At 35.3% G+C, this 19632-nt stretch overlaps 1 protein-coding gene across 1 annotated transcript in view; it reads left to right on the plus strand.

Moving 5' to 3' along the window:
- SNX29 (sorting nexin 29) overlaps positions 1-19632 on the plus strand; it is a 1109599-nt gene that overhangs the window by 216101 nt on the left and 873866 nt on the right. Inside the window, exon 14 of the mRNA XM_053694493.1 lies at positions 5629-5708. Within this exon, the coding sequence (XP_053550468.1) occupies positions 5629-5708 (80 nt within the window). The remainder of the gene's footprint in view (positions 1-5628; positions 5709-19632) is intronic.

Genomic DNA, 19632 nt, shown 5'->3' on the forward strand with positions numbered 1-19632 from the left:
TAGTAGACAGTACATATATGTCTATAAAAATTAGTAGAAAGTAGATATCTGTCTATGGACATTAGTAGACAGTACATATCTGTCTATAAACATTAGTAGACAGTACATATATGTCTATAAAAATTAGTAGAAAGTAGATATCTGTCTATGGACATTAGTAGACAGTACATATATGTCTATAAACATTAGTAGAAAGTACCTATCTGTCTATAAACATTAGTAGACAGTACATATCTGTCTATAAACATTAGTAGAAAGTACATATCTGTCTATAAACATTAGTAGAAAGTACATATCTGTCTATAAACATTAGTAGACAGTACATATCTGTCTATAAACATTAGTAGAAAGTACCTATCTGTCTATAAACATTAGTAGAAAGTACATATATGTCTATAAACATTAGTAGAAAGTACATATCTGTCTATAAACATTAGTAGACAGTACATATCTGTCTATAAACATTAGTAGACAGTACATATCTGTCTATAAACATTAGTAGAAAGTACATATCTGTCTATGGACATTAGTAGAAAGTACATATCTGTCTATAAACATTAGTAGAAAGTATATATATGTCTATAAACATTAGTAGAAAGTACATATCTGTCTATGGACATTAGTAGAAAGTACATATATGTCTATGGACATTAGTAGAAAGTACATATCTGTCTATGGACATTAGTAGAAAGTACATATCTGTCTATGGAGATTAGTAGAAAAAGTACATATATGTCTATGGACATTAGTAGAAAGTACATATCTGTCTATAAACATTAGTAGAAAGTACATATATGTCTATAAACATTAGTAGACAGTACATATCTGTCTATAAACATTAGTAGAAAGTACATATCTGTCTATAAACATTAGTAGAAAGTACATATCTGTCTATAAACATTAGTAGACAGTACATATCTGTCTATAAACATTAGTAGAAAGTACCTAGCTGTCAATGACCAATTGCAGTCAGTACCTATCAGTCTGTGGACACTATTAGGAAGTACCCATCAGGCATTGAGCATTAGTAGGAAGTACCTATTAGTCAATAAGCATTAGTAGGAATTACCTATCAGCTAATGAGCATTAGTAGGAAGTACCTATCAGCTAATGAGCATTAGTAGGAAGTACCTATCGGCTAATGAGCATTATTTGAAAGTACCTATCAGGGAGTGAGCATTAATAGGAATTACCTATCAGGCAGTGTGCATTAGTAGGAATTACCTATCAGGCAGTGAGCATTAGTAGGAAGTATCTATTAGTCAATAAGCATTAGTAGGAAGTACCTATCAGGCAGTGAGCATTAGTAGGAAATACCTATCAGGTAATGAGCATTAGTTGAAAGTACCTATCGGGCAGTGAGCATTAGTTGAAAGTACCTATCAGGCAGTGAGCATTAGTTTAAAGTTCCTATCAGGCACTGAGCATTAGTAGGAAGTACCTATAAGTCAATAAGCATTAGTAGGAAGTACCTATTAGTCAAAAAGCATTATTAGGAAGTACCTATCAGTCAATTAACATTAGTAGGAAGTACCTATTAGTCAATAAGCATTAGTAGGAAGTACCTATCCGCTAATGAGCATTATTTAAAAGTACATATCAGGCAGTGAGCATTAGTAGGAAGTACCTATCAGGTAGTGTGCATTAGTAGGAATTACCAATCAGTCAGTGAGCAATAGTAGGAAGTACCTATTAGTCAATAAGCATTAGTAGGAAGTACCTATCAGGCAGTGAGTATTAGTAGGAAGTACCTATCAGTCAATTAACATTAGTAGGAAGTACCTATTAGTCAATAAGCATTAGTAGGAAGTACCTATTGGTCAATAAGCATTAGTAGGAAGTACCTATCAGTCAGTGAGCATTAAATGGAAGTACCTATCAGTCAGTTAGCATTAGTAGGAACTGAAGTACCTATTAGTCAATAAGCATTAGTAGGAAGAACCTATCAGTCAGTGAGCATTAAATGGAAGTACCTATCAGTCAGTTAGCATTAGTAGGATGTACCTATTAGTCAATAAGCATTAGTAGGAAGTACCTATTAGTCAATAAGCATTAGTAGGAAGTACCTATAAGGCAGTAAGCATTAGTAAGAAGTACCTATCAGTCAGTGAGCGTTAGTAGGAAGTACCTATAAGGCAGTAAGCATTGGTAGGAAGTACCTATTAGTCAATAAGCATTAGTAGGAAGTACCTATTGGTCAATAAGCATTAGTAGGAAGTACCTATAAGGCAGTAAGCATTAGTAAGAAATACCTATCAGTCAGTGAGCGTTAGTAGGAAGTACCTATAAGGCAGTAAGCATTAGTAGGAAGTACCTATTAGTCAATAAGCATTAGTAGGAAGTACCTATTAGTCAATAAGCATTAGTAGGAAGTACCTATCAGGCAGTGAGCATTAGTAGGAAGTACCTATTAGTCAATAAGCATTAGTAGGAAGTACCTATCAGGCAGTGAGCATTAGTAGGAAGTACCTATTAGTCAATAAGCATTAGTAGGAAGTACCTATCAGGCAGTGAGCATTAGTAGGAAGTACCTATTAGTCAATAAGCATTAGTAGGAAGTACCTATCAGGCAGTGAGCATTAGTAGGAAGTACCTATCAGGCAGTGAGCATTAGTAGGAAGTACCTATTAGTCAATGAGCATTAGTAGGAAGTACCTATTAGTCAATAAGCATTAGTAGGAAGTACCTATCAGGCAGTGAGCAGTAGTAGGAAGTACCTATTAGTCAATAAGCATTAGTAGGAAGTACCTATCAGGCAGTGAGCATTAGTAGGAAGTACCTATTAGTCAATGAGCATTAGTAGGAAGTACCTATTAGTCAATAAGCATTAGTAGGAAGTACCTATCAGGCAGTGAGCATTAGTAGGAAGTACCTATCAGGCAGTGAGCATTAGTAGGAAGTACCTATCAGGCAGTGAGCATTAGTAGGAAGTATAAGTCAATTATCATTAGAAGGAAGTACCTGTCAGCCAAGGGGCATTAGTGGGAACATCACCTTAAAGGCGCGAGTTAATAAAACATTCATTATTCAGATACTGTCTCCATTTAAGAATGTATGAACTTGGCCGAGAATAAAGAAGCAATGGTCTGTAAAGTGGCGTTTCTCAATCGAGGAGATTAGCAGCCCGTACTCATGATTGACTAGCCACGCGTGGGCAGGGGATGGCGTTGCACGGCTGGCTAATTGTGCAATAATAAATGTTATCCACTAGCCGCAATGCTGGGCCAACAGGGACATTGATGTCTGCCACTGTTTTAAGGAACTTTCTGTTTTAATTCTATTATCAGTTTTCCTTAGTTCTCTTGGTGTCCTTTGTTAAAGAGTAATCTGAGGCGATTCACGTGTCTTTAGTCATCTGGCATGCAATGTTATACATATTTGCGAACAATGCTGTCATAGTGCTAAAGACACGCACATGCTCCAAAGTTCCTTCCTAGGTTTAGTCCTCAATAAAGTCTACAAACGGAACAAAGCAAATTTGATAATAGTAGTAAATTAGAAAGTTGTATCAAACTGCAAAAGCTATCTAATTCATGAACGTTTAATTATGACGTTACTGTCCCTTTAAGTTGCCGTTCCCCATAAAAAAAAATATATATAATCATCCTTTGGAAAAAATAAATAAATATTGACTGCATTTAAAAAATAATAATAATCCTGCTTTCATATTATTTGTACAATTTCTTGGAAATGGCAAATCAAAAGGACCAAATTGCATAAACCCAGGAAACTCTCATTTCAGTCTCCTGGGTACAGACTTCTATATACTGCAGCTTTTGACATTTTGATAATTTCTTCAGATCTGCAGAGGACCCACACATGGAAACTGCCTGGGGAGCAGGTGTTGGAGTGTTCAAAATCACCAGAAATCCATTTTCAAAACTTAAAGATGCTCTAGTAATGACTTTTGTGTTTTGTACATTTCATTTATGAAACTTATTTAAAGGGACATAATACTCATATGCTAAATCACTTGAAAGTGATGCAGTATAACTGTAAAAAGCTGACAGGAAAATATCACCTGAGCATCTTTATGTAAAAAAGGAAGATATTTTACCTCACAATCTCCTCAGCTCAGCAGAGTAAGTTCTGTGTAAAAAGTTATACTCAGCTGCTCCCAGCTGCAGGTTAAAAAATAAATAAAAAAATGAAGAAATGAACAGCAGCCAATCAGCATCAGCAGTGCTGAGGTCATGAACTCTTTTACTGTGATCTCATGAGATTTCATTTAAACTTCCTTACACTGAATAGGGAAATAACATGAGAGTGCACAAGGCTCATCCCTTCGGCTGTCCCGGGACAAACATACTAATATGCTGCTTAGAAGTCCTTTACAATGGGAGGTGGCTACTGAGGAACTTTTGAGGTAAAATAACTTTCTTTTTTACATAGAAATGTTCAGGTGATATTTTCTAGTCAGCTTTTTACAGCTATACTGCATCACTTTCAAGTGTTTAAACATTTGGGTATTATGGCCCTTTAATAAGAAAAAGCTTTTTATTAAACTGCGACATAGAGCTAAAAAACATTTATTTCACCATTTTTAAATAAATATTTTTGTTGCTACATTTTTTTAAATTAACAATATAAAATATATGTTCTAATGACGAATGCATGATCTGAAGCATATTACGTTTATATGACCATCGTTAAAGGGACAGTCTAGTCAAAAATAAACTTTCAGGATTCGGATAGGGCATGTCATTTTAAACAACTTTCCAATTTACTTTTATCATCAATTTTGCTTTGTTCTCTTGGTATTCTTAGTTAAAAGATAAACCTAGGTAGGCTATTATGCCAATTTCTAAGCACTTGAAGGCCCCCTCTTATCCAAATGCATTTAGACATTTTTTCACAACTAGAGGACATTAGTTCATGTGTGCCATATATATAACATTGTGCTCACGCCCGTGAAGTTACCTAGGAGTTAGAACTGATTGGCTAAAATGCAAGTCTGTCAAAAGAACTGAAATAAAGGTTCAGTCAGCAGAGGCTTAGATACAAGGTAATCACAGAGGTAAAAAGTGTATTAATATTAATATAACCGTGTTGGTTACGCAAAACTGGGGAATGGGTAATAAAGGGATTATCTATCTTTTTAAACTATAAACATTCTGGTGCAGACTGTCCCTTTCACTTCTTCAGTTTCTATTTAATTGTTAAACAACTTACCAATTTACTTATATTATCAAATTTGCTTCATTCTTCTGATATCCTGTGTTGAAGAAGCAGCAATGCACTACTGGGAGCTAGCGGAACACATCAGTAAGCCAATGACAATAAGCATATATGTGCAGTCACCAATCAGCAGCTAGCTCCCCAGCTCTTGAGCCTACCTAGGTATGCTTTTCAACAAGCTATACCAAAAAGAACAAAGCAAATTAGATAATAGAAGTAAATTGGAAAGTTGTCTAAAACGGTATTCTCTGTTAATTCCCAAGCACAATTTGAGGTTTCGTGTCCCTTTAATGAAGTGTATGAGGTTTATGTATTATTAGATCTCCTCCGATAGAAGATGAATGTAACCATTTAAATAAAATAGAAATGTGTTCCATGTCACATTCTCCTGTAGAGTATCTCTTGTTTTAACCTGTAATGTATAGTCTCTCATCATTTTGTATTTGGCAGAGAAAACGAGGTGCTTAAAGTCCAGTTAAAGAAATATGTGGGAGCCGTGCAGATGCTGAAGAGAGAAGGGCAAACCGACGGTAAGAATAGTTATAATAATCAAGCTGATTACTGATTTGGTTTATTGCAATAAATTCATACTAAGCACTGTTTTATTAAAAAACTGCAATACACTTTATTTTGGGGGCAATTAGGGGATATTTTGAAAATTAACCGGAGAACTGATCTCTGGTTAATTTTCATGGCGCTAACTGCTACGACAAGCTTGCGTTAGCAATAACCAGCCGCTTGTAATTTATCACTGGCCAGTAAACGGGAAAAATCGCCCATTTACAGGTACGTGATAAATTAGCGCTCCACGTGTAATCTAGCCCAAAATGTTTAATTAAAGATAACAAACAATACATAGTAAATACTTGTTATTTTGCTTTGGGTTTGATGTAGAATACATCCGAAAATTGTACTTGTTGCACTCACCAACAGGGGGGGTTTGTGTGGATGCTCAGCATTGCAAAGGCACCTCAGTCTGTACAGTTGCACCCTCATTGTGCTGAGGGCAAAGGTCACAGTCCCTGCGTAATTACACCTTCAGGCTGACTGGGCACACACACAGAGGGCCTCCTTTGTACTTAAAAAGACAGTGTCCTGTAAAATTGGGTTTCACTTAATTTGTTTCCAAATACTTTTTATACCAGTAGCAGAGTATAAAATGTATGGGAAATGGCTCCTTTTGGTTTATTTTTGTATATAAAAAAAGCTGTTTTGAAACCACCACCCATTAAAATGGACTGAGCTTGAAGGGAGATAAGACCTCAGTATTTTATCACTTTCTACACACAGAAATACTTATTTTATCTTTTTTATGTATAACAAGTCCAACACTTAGAACAATTAAAAACTGACATTTGAGTACATATTATTTCTACCACCCACTGAGAGTGTAATTTCTTCTGCTGGATCTTGTTAACATAGCTTTAAAAAATGTCAGTATAGGAGATGGATTTAACAGGCAAAATCAGCTCAATTACACTCCAGCAGGTAAAATGGATCCCTGGGAACACATTAAAGAGAATAAATATTTTCAGTACTGTGTCCCTTTAAAGGAGCATTAAAGGAACAGGAAACACCAAAAATGTAATTGAGGATACAATTTCAAACAACTTTCAAATTTATGTTTATTATCAAATATGCTTCATTCTCTTGTTATTCTTTTCTGAAGTAAAAGCATTGCACTACTGGCAGCTAGCTGTACACATCTAGTTAGCCAATCACAGGAGTCAAATGTATACAGGCACCAATCACCAAGTAGCTCCCACTAGTGTAGGATGTGTGTGTATTCATTTTCAACAATGAATACCAAGAGCACAAAGTACATTTGACAATAGAAGTGATTTTAAAAGTGTAAAATTTCATGCTCTACCAGATTCTTGCTTTTTTATTTTTGACTTTCCTATCCCTTTAAACTTCTCTTGCTTTTATGACCATAAAAGCAAAGTCTGTAACATAGGTTACATTTCCGGGTTACCGATTTTGCTTTTTGGCATCACCAGTGAGTGTTGGACAAGCACAGTTTTAATAGACAGGAAAGAGGTATTTAATTTCATTTTAATGGTAGACTTTATCATTATATATAACACAGATACAAACAATTTGCTTTAATGTCTTTTTTTTAATTGAGACTTAGAGTACACGAAAAATTGGATTAAGTAGAGATGAATATTTAGACAGGAAATTAAGCTGTGTTTTTAATTAGCTTTATATTGACGCTTTGGATGAAATGCTATTTTTTTCAAAGAGCTTTATTGAAAAATATCTTGTTACAACATCAAAACCAGCCAATAAAGACTTGTAAATGAGTTAGTGATGCGTATGATAAGCATAGTTTGTCCAATTTCTGTAACTAAGAATAACAGAAATGCAGTCCAGTGATCCTGCCTGGGGACGAGAGTCCCACTGGGTGTACTCTATGATTGTCGTTCCTTAATCTCCATATTGACGTTAATCACAAGATCCAATTTGTTGTATATTTTATACATTGAAGTTCTGAGCATAAAATGCAATAGTAGTTTTTTTTAATTATTTAAATGTGCAAGTAAAATGTAGGTGATTCTACTGTACGTTGACCAGATCTACAACACAAAACAAATTCCAATCATAAAAAATATTCTTTAACTCATCGGGGAAATCCGTTCCAATTGCAGAAATTTTATAAACATTTTACTTGCTAAATATTCAATGAAAGGGACGGTAAAGTAAAAACTACACTTTTATGATTCAGATAGACCACCCTAACAGGCCACATTTTGAGGATATTCGAACTGGAGCACAGATGGAATAATTTATATATATATATATATATATATATATATATATATATATATATATATAAAACATATATAAAACATATATGCTTTAAAAGCTTTGCCTTTAAGAAATAACTTACCCTTGTATTTCATTTTGCTTGTCTGTTCTCATAGCAGAGTTTATCTAGAAAGAGTGGGGTGTTACATTCCACAAGACAGAAAGTGCTAAGCTAGTGTGAGAATATTTGCTTGTTATGAAAAACACTCTTAGCTAATTAAAATGCCTGCTAAATGAAATAATATGTTTGACATAATACTAGACACACCTGCGAAACTTGTAGGTGTAATTATTAGTATTGCTAATGGGGGCTGAGGAGTCTGCTAGGTAACATTTGGGAGAGAAGTTTCATACAGCATCTGTGAGATTAGCTGCCTGTATACTACTAAATTCTGATGACTCTCTGAGCTATCGGGATGACCTGCCTGTGTGCCAATGTACACTGCTATTAATGCATTATTTGAAACCCGAAGACAAGTAATGCATATTATGTATAATCACTGCTTAGTGTAATCATTATGTTTTAATACATTTACAAGCTGATTACTGATTTGGATTATTGCAATAAATTCATAATAAACACTTATTATTCTACTGTATTCTCGTGTGTCAGTTCCCATTTCCAGTACTATAGTGAGACCTAGTATGCACTTTCCCCAGCGCCAGTACATAACATATATTACAATATCTTACCTCCTAACATCACCAAAATTGTGCTTTGGTTCAGTGTAAGAAGACAGGATATAGATAGCTCAGGGGAGGAGTTTAAATGGACAGTCTACACCAGAATTTTAATTGTTTAAAAAAGATAAAAAAAATCCTTTATTACCCATTCCCCAGCTTTGCATAACAACCACTGTAATATTAATATAATTTTTAACTCTTTGATTACCTTGTATTTAAGCCTCTGCAGACTGCACCCTTATTTCAGTTCTTTTATTAGACTTACATTTTAGACGATCAGTAACTCATTAATAACTGCAAGAGTGAGCACAACGTTATCTATTTGACACACATGAACTAATGCCCTCTAGTTGTGAAAAAATGCACAAATGCATTCAGATAAGAGGCAGCCCTCAAGGGCTAAGAAATTAGCATATAAGCCTACCTAGTTTTAGCTTTCAACTAAGAATACAAAGAGAACAAAGCAAAATTGATTATAAAAGTAATTTGGAAAGCTGTTTAAAATGACATGCCTTATCTGAATCATGAAAGTTTATTGTTGTCTAGACTGTCCCTTTAAAGATGTGGGTGTAGTTTGGATATTGTGAATCAAGGTTTGAATGGTCCTAAGTTTCCTATAAGGAACATACTCTGTGGTACTGACACAGATACATAGATTTTGATGGTGGGTAAGAACCAGAGGGCCCACAGAGTATGCTCTTAATTCTAAATCTAAAATGTAGTTTTGATTAATGCTCATATCACAGGTATCCTTACAGCGTTTACCCTTACGGCCTCCATTGGAAGCCTATTCCATGAACCAAAAACCCTCTCTATACAGAAATGATTCTGCAAATGACTCCTGACCCTCCAGCTCAGATAACTGCATTTATATCCTTCCTCTTGGGGAGACTCAAAGCACTCGGCTCTCAGACCGTAGGCTTCTAATGGGAATTGTCATCTGATAACTAACTGAAATTACCCACCTTAATGGTGTTAAGTTTGTCAAACTCTTTGAATGAAAGGCTGACATGGTCCTTCTGGGATTTGAACCTATGAACCACACGTGTGACCAGTTATTGCAGCGATGCCTTTTCATGCAGTAAAAGTGTTTGTGAGGATAAAAAATGCTATTTTAAACAAAATATGAGTGGAAAAAATAGTTTTTTCTTATATTACTTTAAATGGACCTGAATAATTGTGGTTGTAATATGAAAAAAAAAGTTGCTCTATACTTTTATTATTTATTTTGTCCCCATTTTCTGTAATTAAAGGGACAGTCTAGTCAAAATTAAACTTTCATGATTCAGATAGGGCATGCAATTTTAAACAATTTTCCAATTTACTTTTATAATCAAATTTGGATTTGATGTCACTTTAACAGGATGTGCCTATCAGCCAATGGGGATTAGATTGAAGTCCCTATGAGCCAATAGGCATTAGTAGAAAGTGCACAATTGTATTAGTTTCAATATACATTTAAAGGGGCATAATACCCAAATGTTAAAGGGACAGTCAAGTCCAAAAAAACCTTTCATGATTCAAATAGGGCATGTCATTTTAAACAGCTTTCCAATTTACTTTTATCACCAATTTTGTTTTGTTCTCTTGGTATTCTTAGTTGAAAGCTAAACCTAGGAGGTTTATATGCTAATTTCTTAGACCTTGAAGGCCGCCTCTAATCTGAAAGCATTTTGACAGTTTTTCACCACGAGAGGGCATTAGTTCATGTGTTATACATAGATAACATTGAGCTCACGCACGTGAATTTACCCAGGAGTGAGCACTAATTGGCTAAAATGCAAGTTTGTCAAATGAACTGAAATAAGGGGCAGTCTGCATAGGCTTAGATACAAGGTAATTACAGAGGTAAAACGTGTATTATTATAACTGTGTTAGTTATGCAAAACTGGGGAATGGGTAATAAAGGGATTATCTATCTTTTTAAACAACAAAAATTCTGGTGTTGACTGTCCCTTTAAAGCATTTGAAAGTAATTCAGCATATCTGTAAAAAGCTGACTAGGGAATATCACCTGAACATCTCTATGTAAAAAAATAAACTATTTTACCTCAAAATGTTCTCAGTAGCCACATCCCACTGTAACGGGACTTTAATCAGCCAATCAGGATGCTAGTCCCAGGACTTGCAAGGGAGCATGCATCTGGCATATGCAGGTACAGTCATGTTATTTCCCTCCTCAGTTTAAGGAAGTTTACTATGAAATCTCATGAGACCAAAGTAAATTAAAACATGACCCCAGCACTGTTGATGCTGATTGGCTGCTGTTGTTGTTTTTTTGTTTTTTTTTTAGCGTGCAGCTGGACAGTAGCTGAAGGATAACCTCACAGATCACTTATTCTGTGAGCAGAATAAGTTTTGAGGCAAAATTTCTGGTGGTGGTGGTGGGGGGGGGGGGGGTTAACATAGAGATGTTCATGTGCTATTTCCTTGTCAGCATTTTACACTTATATTGCATTACTCTCAAGTGAGCATATGGGTATTATGTCTCTTTAAATAGATTTTACTTCACTTTTTTTTTTAAAAAAAAAGTATGTTTATATTATTAGTATTTTGAGTTTGCTTCTTATTTGCCATCTGGGTGTAATACTTTACATTTTGCCACTGGGGTGACTATTTCATCTTTTGCAGATAATACAGCTTAAATGGCAGACGTGGGTGTGCTTAGATTATCATGGGAAAATGATCTGTATATGCTCAAAGAAAACTCTGAGGCTATAAAATCATTGCACGTGTTTAACCTGTTGGCAGAGGGATCGAGGTGTGCGGATTTGTGCTCACTTCCAGAAAAGGTTATCTGGGGAGCTGGCGTAAGCTGTTTCTGAGTTTGAAGACATATATAATTTATTGAAATTAGTCTCTTGAATTATGCAGCTCACACGTTTGTTTCAATTCACCTAGAAATGTAGCATTTTTCCCATTGCTGAGGTTTTTACATCTTTGTGACTCCAGACCAAATACATTGTGTTTCCAGTGCCTACTTTACATTCCATATTATGTATCTGGGACCCTAGCAATATAAACCATTTTCTATTTCAATTTATAAATGTAGATTTGCAACAGGCAGCAACTGTATCACACCCTAATCCTAATTTTATTAGAAATGTTCCAAAATAAACTCTGCCATTCCAAGCTGCAGTTTAAAGTGGAATAACACATCATATACATTGTGCGTCACATCACTTTGTCAGCGATACCTGCACTTTATACATCGCCAAATCATTCACCCCTTGATAGCTTTTAAAGGGACAGTCAAGTCCAAAAAAACCCTTTCATGATTCAGATAGAGCATGTAATTTTTTTTTTTTATAATTTTTTATTAGTTTTTCTTATATAGTACAACATAAAATAAAACAAACAAAAAAAAAAAAGGTACATATAATTCGATATGTAGTTTGACATAGAAAGTTTACAAAGAATTACCAACATTCCTTGTATTCGTAGACCTTAACCCACTGTATACTAATGGGTAAGACTCCAACTCATTTAAACAATAAGAGATCATGGACCATAATTATCAAAAAGGATCCTCATTTTAAGCTTCAGAAGTTCCTATTTTACATACCCTATTACATTTAAGTACATTTCGCTATCAGTAGTCTACTTAAAACTGAGACCAGCTATAATACCAAGGCATATTAAATAGCAACGGTACAGACAGGAAAAAAAAGAGATAGAGGGAGAAAGAAAGAGAAATGAGAGAAAAAAAAAAAAAAAAAAAAAAAAAAAAAAGGAAGGGGAGAGCCTCCTCCTCCAGTCCCCCCCTCCCCACTTCCCATTCTAATGTTACCAGATATTCAACAGCACCATTTCACTGTTTCTAAATGGAAAAATTAGATAATCAATTTCTCTAGATGGAAATATTTTAATGAATTTGGACCATTTTTTAAAGAAATTGCATATTTCTTTTTCTGAGTTCAGGTCTGTAGTCATTTGCTCAATTATTAGTTGTTTTTTTAAGTAATTCTTAATTTCTGTTATTGTTGGAGAGACTTTACTCTTCCATTTCTTAAATATTTGATATCTGGCTGCCAGAATAATTAAGTTTATTATCTTAATTTCATTTCGAGGGATTTTTTGTCCTATCAAGAATATTATATCTTTTGGAGTGAGTCTATATACAGAAATTTTGAGAATGTTAATCATCCAGAATTCTATTCTATTCCAAAATTGTTTTATTTTGGGGCATTCCCAAATCATATGGAGCAAGTTTGCAGCCGGGAAACTACATTTTGGACATTTATTAAAGTTTTTATTTTTCCATTTGGTTCCTTTATTTGGTGTGTAATAAGTTTGATAGATTAATTTTATATGGGCTTCTCTCCAGGTCTCCGAATTCGTGGCTTGAAAAAGCAATTGTATTGATCGTGTGGCATGTAGTTTTTGATCTATGTTATCTACTAAGAGGTCTGACCATTTAAGAGCTATATTTTCTAAGTTGGATCTTTCAGACTGTGATATTAAATGAGCATACCAAGTAGAAATAGAATGACGACCTGTCTTGGCCAGAATCGGCCAGCTTTCAATTTTACCCCATGACCATTTCCCTGGGAATATATTTAGTAGATGTTGGGCGTAATGTCTTGCCTGTAGAAATGCAAAAAAATCTCTATTACTGAGGTCAAATTCTTGTTTCAGATCTTCAAAGGAGCAAATAACCCCCGTTGTTGGATTAATAATTTGAGATACAAAGTAAAGACCTTTCCTTTGCCAATTTTTTAATATGATTGATTGTGTTCCTTCTTGATATTCTGGATTCCCTATAAACGTCTGAAACTTTGGAATGTTTATGTTTATACCTGCCTGGATCCCCATCTTTTTCCAAGCCTGTATTATTACATAGATTGATTTAAGAGCTTTTACTTGGGTCGGAATTAATTTAAGATCTATATGAACTAAACTGATGGGGGAAAAGGGATACACCATATTAGCTTCTAATGTATTGTCTGTAAAATAATCAGATTCTGTTATCCAGTCAATTACAATAAGACTGAGAGAAACTAGATTATATATGCGTACGTCAGGGAGGGCTAGACCAAGAGCTTGTTTAGAGAGGGATAGCTTGCATAATGCTATTCTTGGTTTCTTAGATTGCCATATGAATTGGCGAATTGATGTATTGAGTTTCCTTAAGTCATGGGATTTCAGTAAAATAGGAAGGTTTTGCATAATATATAAAATTTTGGGCAGGAGCACCATTTTAAACAGTGCTATTCTGCCAGATATTGATAGGGGTAGGTTTTGCCAGTTTTTCATATGATTAGTAATTTGTGATAAAATGGGAGGAACATTCAAAGCGTACCAATTTTGTGGGTCGGCCGAAATCATAGTCCCAAGATATCTGAATGCCTCTGTGACTACCTTGAAGGGAGTTTTTACCAAGGAGCTCTTTTCTTTTTTCAGCCACATTAATTCAGATTTTAAATAATTGACTTTGTAACCAGAAAATTTACCAAACAGATTAATTATGTTCATAAGCTTGGGTATGTTTAGATGAGTATTGGCCATGTATATTAGTATATCATCGGCATAAAGTGCCATTTTCACCACTTTTTTATTAATCTTTATGCCGTCGATGTGTTTTCTGATTTTGATAGCAAAGGGCTCAATTGCCAAGTCGAATAATAGTGGTGAAAGGGGGCACCCCTGCCGCGTCCCTCTCTCTATTTTAATCATTTTCTGCTCTATCCCATTAACTATTAGACCTGTATAGGATTGGGCATATAATCTTTTAATTAAATTTGGGAAGTTATTATTAAATCCAAATCGGAATAGCGTATCCAGAATATGATCATGGTTCACTCTATCAAACGCTTTTTCCGCGTCGATAGCTATAACTACTGCATCTGATTGGTCATTCAACTCTTGTTCAGCTTGATTTTTAAAATAGTCAGTAATAAGCAATAATTGTCTGATCTTAGCTGAAGAGTTACGGTTGTAAAGAAACCCAGCTTGATCTTTGTGGATACTGTCTGCTAGTCCCTCTTGTAATCTTTTGGCTAAAATGGCCATAAATATTTTATAATCGGAATTTAGGAGGGCAATAGGCCTGTATGACTCTTTTTTACTAGGATCTTTCCCTGGTTTGAGTATGAGAATAGTTTGAGACGCCGCAAAATTACAAGAGATTGCCAAATTATCCATATAATATAAATTAAAAAGTTTTGTCAGATGTGGGACAAGAGTAGGAGCTAATTTTTTATATAACTCATTTGGGAGTGCATCTGGGCCTGGAGCTTTTGTAGATTTAAGTAATTGAATTGCTTGATTAACTTCATTCTCTAGGATCTCAGAGTTTAATTTAAGATTAAATTCATTGCTATTATGAGGTATTTGAATATCCTCCCAAAACTTCTCATGTGAATTATCAGCCGGGAGGGGCAATGAATAAATTGTTTTATAGTAGTGGTAAAAAGAATTAGAGATTTCCTCATGTGACGTGAGGATTATACCATCTTCTTGTATAGCGTTAATTATTGAGGTCTGTTTACAGTTTTTTACAAGTTTAGAGAGTAGTCTACCTGATTTGTTGCCGTATTTAAATAGATTTGCCTGGTATTTTAAATCAGCATGGGAGGTACTAGAAATTAGAAATGTATCACGTTCATTTTTTGCCTTTAAGTACCTTCTCCAATTGTCATTTGAAGAGATATTTAAATATCTGTTATAAGCATTAGTTACGGCCGCTGTTACTTCTCTTTCTCTTTGTCTCAAACCTTTTTTAAACTTAGCCACATATGCGATTATATCCCCCCTTATTACCGCCTTTGCAGTTTCCCATATTACCGCAAAGTTTGACACTGAACCAATATTAAATTGGAAATACTCCTCAACTTTGGTTTTTAGCCAATTATTAAATTTGGAATTGGAATTTAAATAGTTTGGGTAGAAAAAGCGATTTGATCTTGTATGAATATTTTTACTTGGAATGTCTAACGTTATAGGGGCGTGATCTGAAATACATATTTCAGAAATTAAAGCTTTTGCTCCGATTTTGTATAAGCTCTCGCTGGTCAGTATAAGATCGATCCGGGAGAGAGATTTAAACGCCCTAGAGTAGCATGTATAATTTTTATCATCCGGGTTTTGCATTCTCCAGATATCTCTAACGGCTATATTATGAAAGATGGAATTAAATAATTTTTCTTCAAGATTATCTTTTTTTGTTTTTTTAAGAGAATGACTTTGTCTTAATCTATCAATGGGAAACCGTGGAGCCATGTTAAAGTCTCCTGCTAGAATTATATGACCTTCTGCCACCTGTAAGATTTGAGCCTGGAGAGAATTCCAAAATTCTTGGTCAATTATGTTGGGTGCATACACATTGCATATGGTATAAATTGAATCCATTGTTTTTATTTTTAAAATTATAAATCTACTTTCAGGGTCAAGTATAGTTAGGAGTTTATCATAGGTTAATTTCTTCCCTAGTAAAATCGCTACACCTTTTTTCCTGTTAGGAGTTGGAGTGAAAATGACTTCCGCTACCCATGAAGATTTTAACTTGGTTGATTCTTCCGCGTTTAAATGTGTTTCTTGTATTAACGCTATATTTGTGTTTAGTTTACGAAGGTGGTTTATAATAGTTTTCCGTTTTATTGGAGAAGAAATTCCCCCAACATTCCATGAGGTGAATCTAATATTTGTATTCATAGTTCTTTATTTTGTGAACAATATAAACCAGGGAGTGTAGGGGGGAGAAATAGGGGCAGAAGGGAGAGGATGGGGAGAAGGGGAGGGAGGAGAGAGGAAAAAAAAAAAAAAAAAAAAAAAAAAAAAAGGGGGGGGGGGAAAGCACAAAAAAGTAGAAACAGCAAGGGAGTATTAAAATATCTACACATCTGGCACATCCTGACCATCGCAAGAGATAAATTTCAGATATATAGTGTTTTCTTTTATTTAATGATTTTTGGACCTGTGTTCAGCAAATTTTTCTTCAGCTTCTTTTGCTGAGTCAAAAAAGAAAGTTTGTCCTTCTAGAGTGAGTTTGAGCCTAGCTGGGTATATTACTGTGGCTTGCCACCCTGCATTTATCATCTTGCCACAGATTGGGGATAACTCTCTCCTTTTTGTAGAAGTTTCAAATGAAAAATCTTGAAACAATAAAATTTTAGAGTTGTTATAATGTATCGGTTGTTTTTTGCGAAAATGCTGTAAAAAAGATATTTTATCTTGATAATTCAAGAATTTCGCTATTATTGGTCTTGGTTTAGTAAATTCATTTGAGATATCACGTGGTTTCCCCAATCTGTGGGCTCTCTCAATAATATAGGGTTGCTGAGGTGGTGGTATATTTAGTAATTGTGGTAATATTTGGGTCATGATTTTATTTAAATCTTCTTCATGCCTAGTTTCTGGGAAACCTATAACCCTAAGGTTATTTCTTCTGGACCTATTTTCCAGCTCCTCTATTTTAGTTTGTAATTTTTCTATTTCACTCTGGTTAGCTTCTGTTTTAGGAATATATATATTTGTAACATCTTCAATATCTGAGATTCGTTGTTCAACCTCCTGCAATCTTTTGGCAAATTGTTTTACCTCTGTTGATAAAGTTAAAATGTCTTGTTTAATCTCAGTTTTCAATACGTCGAACTTGGGGTTTATAGCTTCCATTATGCTAGCAACTAGAGCTTGTGTATCTGGTAAAGACATAGTATTTTGAGTTTTTGCTGTGTTTTCTATATGTAATTCAGCTGGGCTGTCTGTGAGAGTTTTGTTTTTTCGTTCCCTCTGTCTAGCTGCCATACCTGGATTGTGTTTGGTTGTGAGGGATGGTGAGGTAATGAATTTATCCATAAAAAATAGTGATACAAAAAATCGGGGGGAGAGAGGACTGGGTGAGGATGTAGGTGAAGGTGGTGGTTATCTGTGTGTGGGAGAGAAAGGGAAAAAGAGGAAGAAAAAAAAAAAAAAAAAAAAAAAAAGGGGGAAGTGACTTTAATTAATTCTGTGGTACGTCTACAATCAACTGTGAAAATATAAACCCAGGGTGTGGCAGAACTTGAACAGGGATTTTATCAGCAAATTCCACAGCAATATACTCTAATAGTGTTCAAAACAATCTCTGTCTTACATTCATTTATTTCTAGGGGTTAGGCCATTAAGTGTGTGTTTGTTTGTTTTGAGTTACAAGTATCTAATTTCGCAAGATAAGTTAGGAGTTATTTAAGTACACCAGTTGCAGTTCTATTGCCTGCTAGTGGATCCCTCTATTTCAACTAATGTTAATTCAATTCTGATCCTTTACTTCAGATATTTACTTATTTATCCTTATAGTAAGTTTAGCTGGTGTTTAAATAGAGTAACAGATTTTTGAAAAAATCTAAGTAACCCTCTCTATAATTCTTGTGTATATGCAGAAAGATTTCTGTAAGAATTTAGAGGAGAGGAAAAACAGAAAAAATACAGAAGGTAGAAATACTTTCTTGCTTAGGTTATGCTATTCTACAGTACATAAGTTCTTTTTAAGTTAAATTATATTAACGAACCTTAGACATTATTTCTTTGCCAGTTATCAAAAGTTGTTTAGATTATTGTCACTTTTCTAAAATGATGATTTTTAGTTAGAGTAAATTTTCCCTACTAGGCAAGCAGATTAATCTCTAGGATTTTCTCTAAATTATGTAATTTGCTATTAAGTCAAACTTAACTTTATGTGAACAGGTGAAAAAAATATTTTTCATGTAAAATTTGCTACCCAGTTTAACTAAGCCAATCTTAAACACATATCAAAGTTAGTTTTTACAATTTTTTTTTTGTTTCATGAAATATTAACCAGTTCTGAGAAGCGTGAAGGCAACTTTCTTTTTAACAGTCATTTAATCTGTATATCTGAGCTGAGAGTTTTCCATTATCCATCAAAGTCCTTTGGTAGATGTTTCAATAATTCCCGATTGTTCAGCTAAACGTTCTTACAAACTGATACCAAAAGTGTATTTTATATTATTTAATACTGTTGCTTATGCATACAATGTTGCCATTTGTTTCCCTCCTTACCTCTCTCCACTGCCTCCCCTCGCTCTCTCCCCCCCCCCCTCCACACCACTCTTTGAACCTGCAGCAGAGATATCGAGGCAAGATGGGGAGGTAGTGTGTTTATCTCAATATAATATTCAGCTTTCTTTTATACCCAATCGTAGCCCCAGTATGGCATGTCTATTAAAGTTTTTCTTTTGATTTTATACGGTAGCTAGGTTGTCAGGGATCTTGTACAACTTATGTCTTCCACCAATATGTTTTTTCCCCTTTTTTTTTTCTCTTTTTTTTTGGGTTTTATCCGTTCACAGGAAATATTCATGAGCCAGCAAGTTAAGATTTTAACACTCACCTCCGCTTGCACACTTGCTTGTAGTCTTCTAGTAGTCCATTAGTGGGTGACAGGGATAGGTTTCCTGATGCGATGTGTTTTTCTTACTCGTAGCTTCAACGCTACCGGGCTCACCTCCTCCCACGCATCACCGGTGGGGGAGGAGGGAGGGGGGCCCGGCCGGGCGATGTCAGCACAGCGTATTCGTCCCCTGAGGGCAATCTTCCAGGTCTCCAGTGACCCCAACCGATCTCGCTCTCCTCCCACGCAGCACCGGTGGGGGAGGAGGGAGGGGGGCCCGGCCGGGCGATTTCAGCACAGCGTGCTCGTTCTCAGAGGGCAGTCTCCCAGATCTCCAGCAGCCCCAACCGGGCTCACTCTCCTCCCGCGCAGCACCAGTGGGGGAGGAGAGAAGGCAGCAGCAATGATCCGGAGTGGCCCAGGGAAATTCAAAAGAAACCGCGGGTGTCTCCTGTAGGTGAATGTGTAATCCCTGGAATGAACAAGATCTTCAGGTAAAGCGGTAGTGCAAAGGGGAGGTGAGTTTGTTTTTGTACGATAGTGCTTAAATTGCTGTATGATAGTGTAACTTGAAGGAGTAAAATAGTGTCCTCAAAAGAGAAAAAAAAATAGCTGGTCGACAGTAATTTTAT

Source organism: Bombina bombina, chromosome 11 (assembly GCF_027579735.1).
Source record: "Bombina bombina isolate aBomBom1 chromosome 11, aBomBom1.pri, whole genome shotgun sequence".
NCBI lineage: Eukaryota > Metazoa > Chordata > Amphibia > Anura > Bombinatoridae > Bombina > Bombina bombina.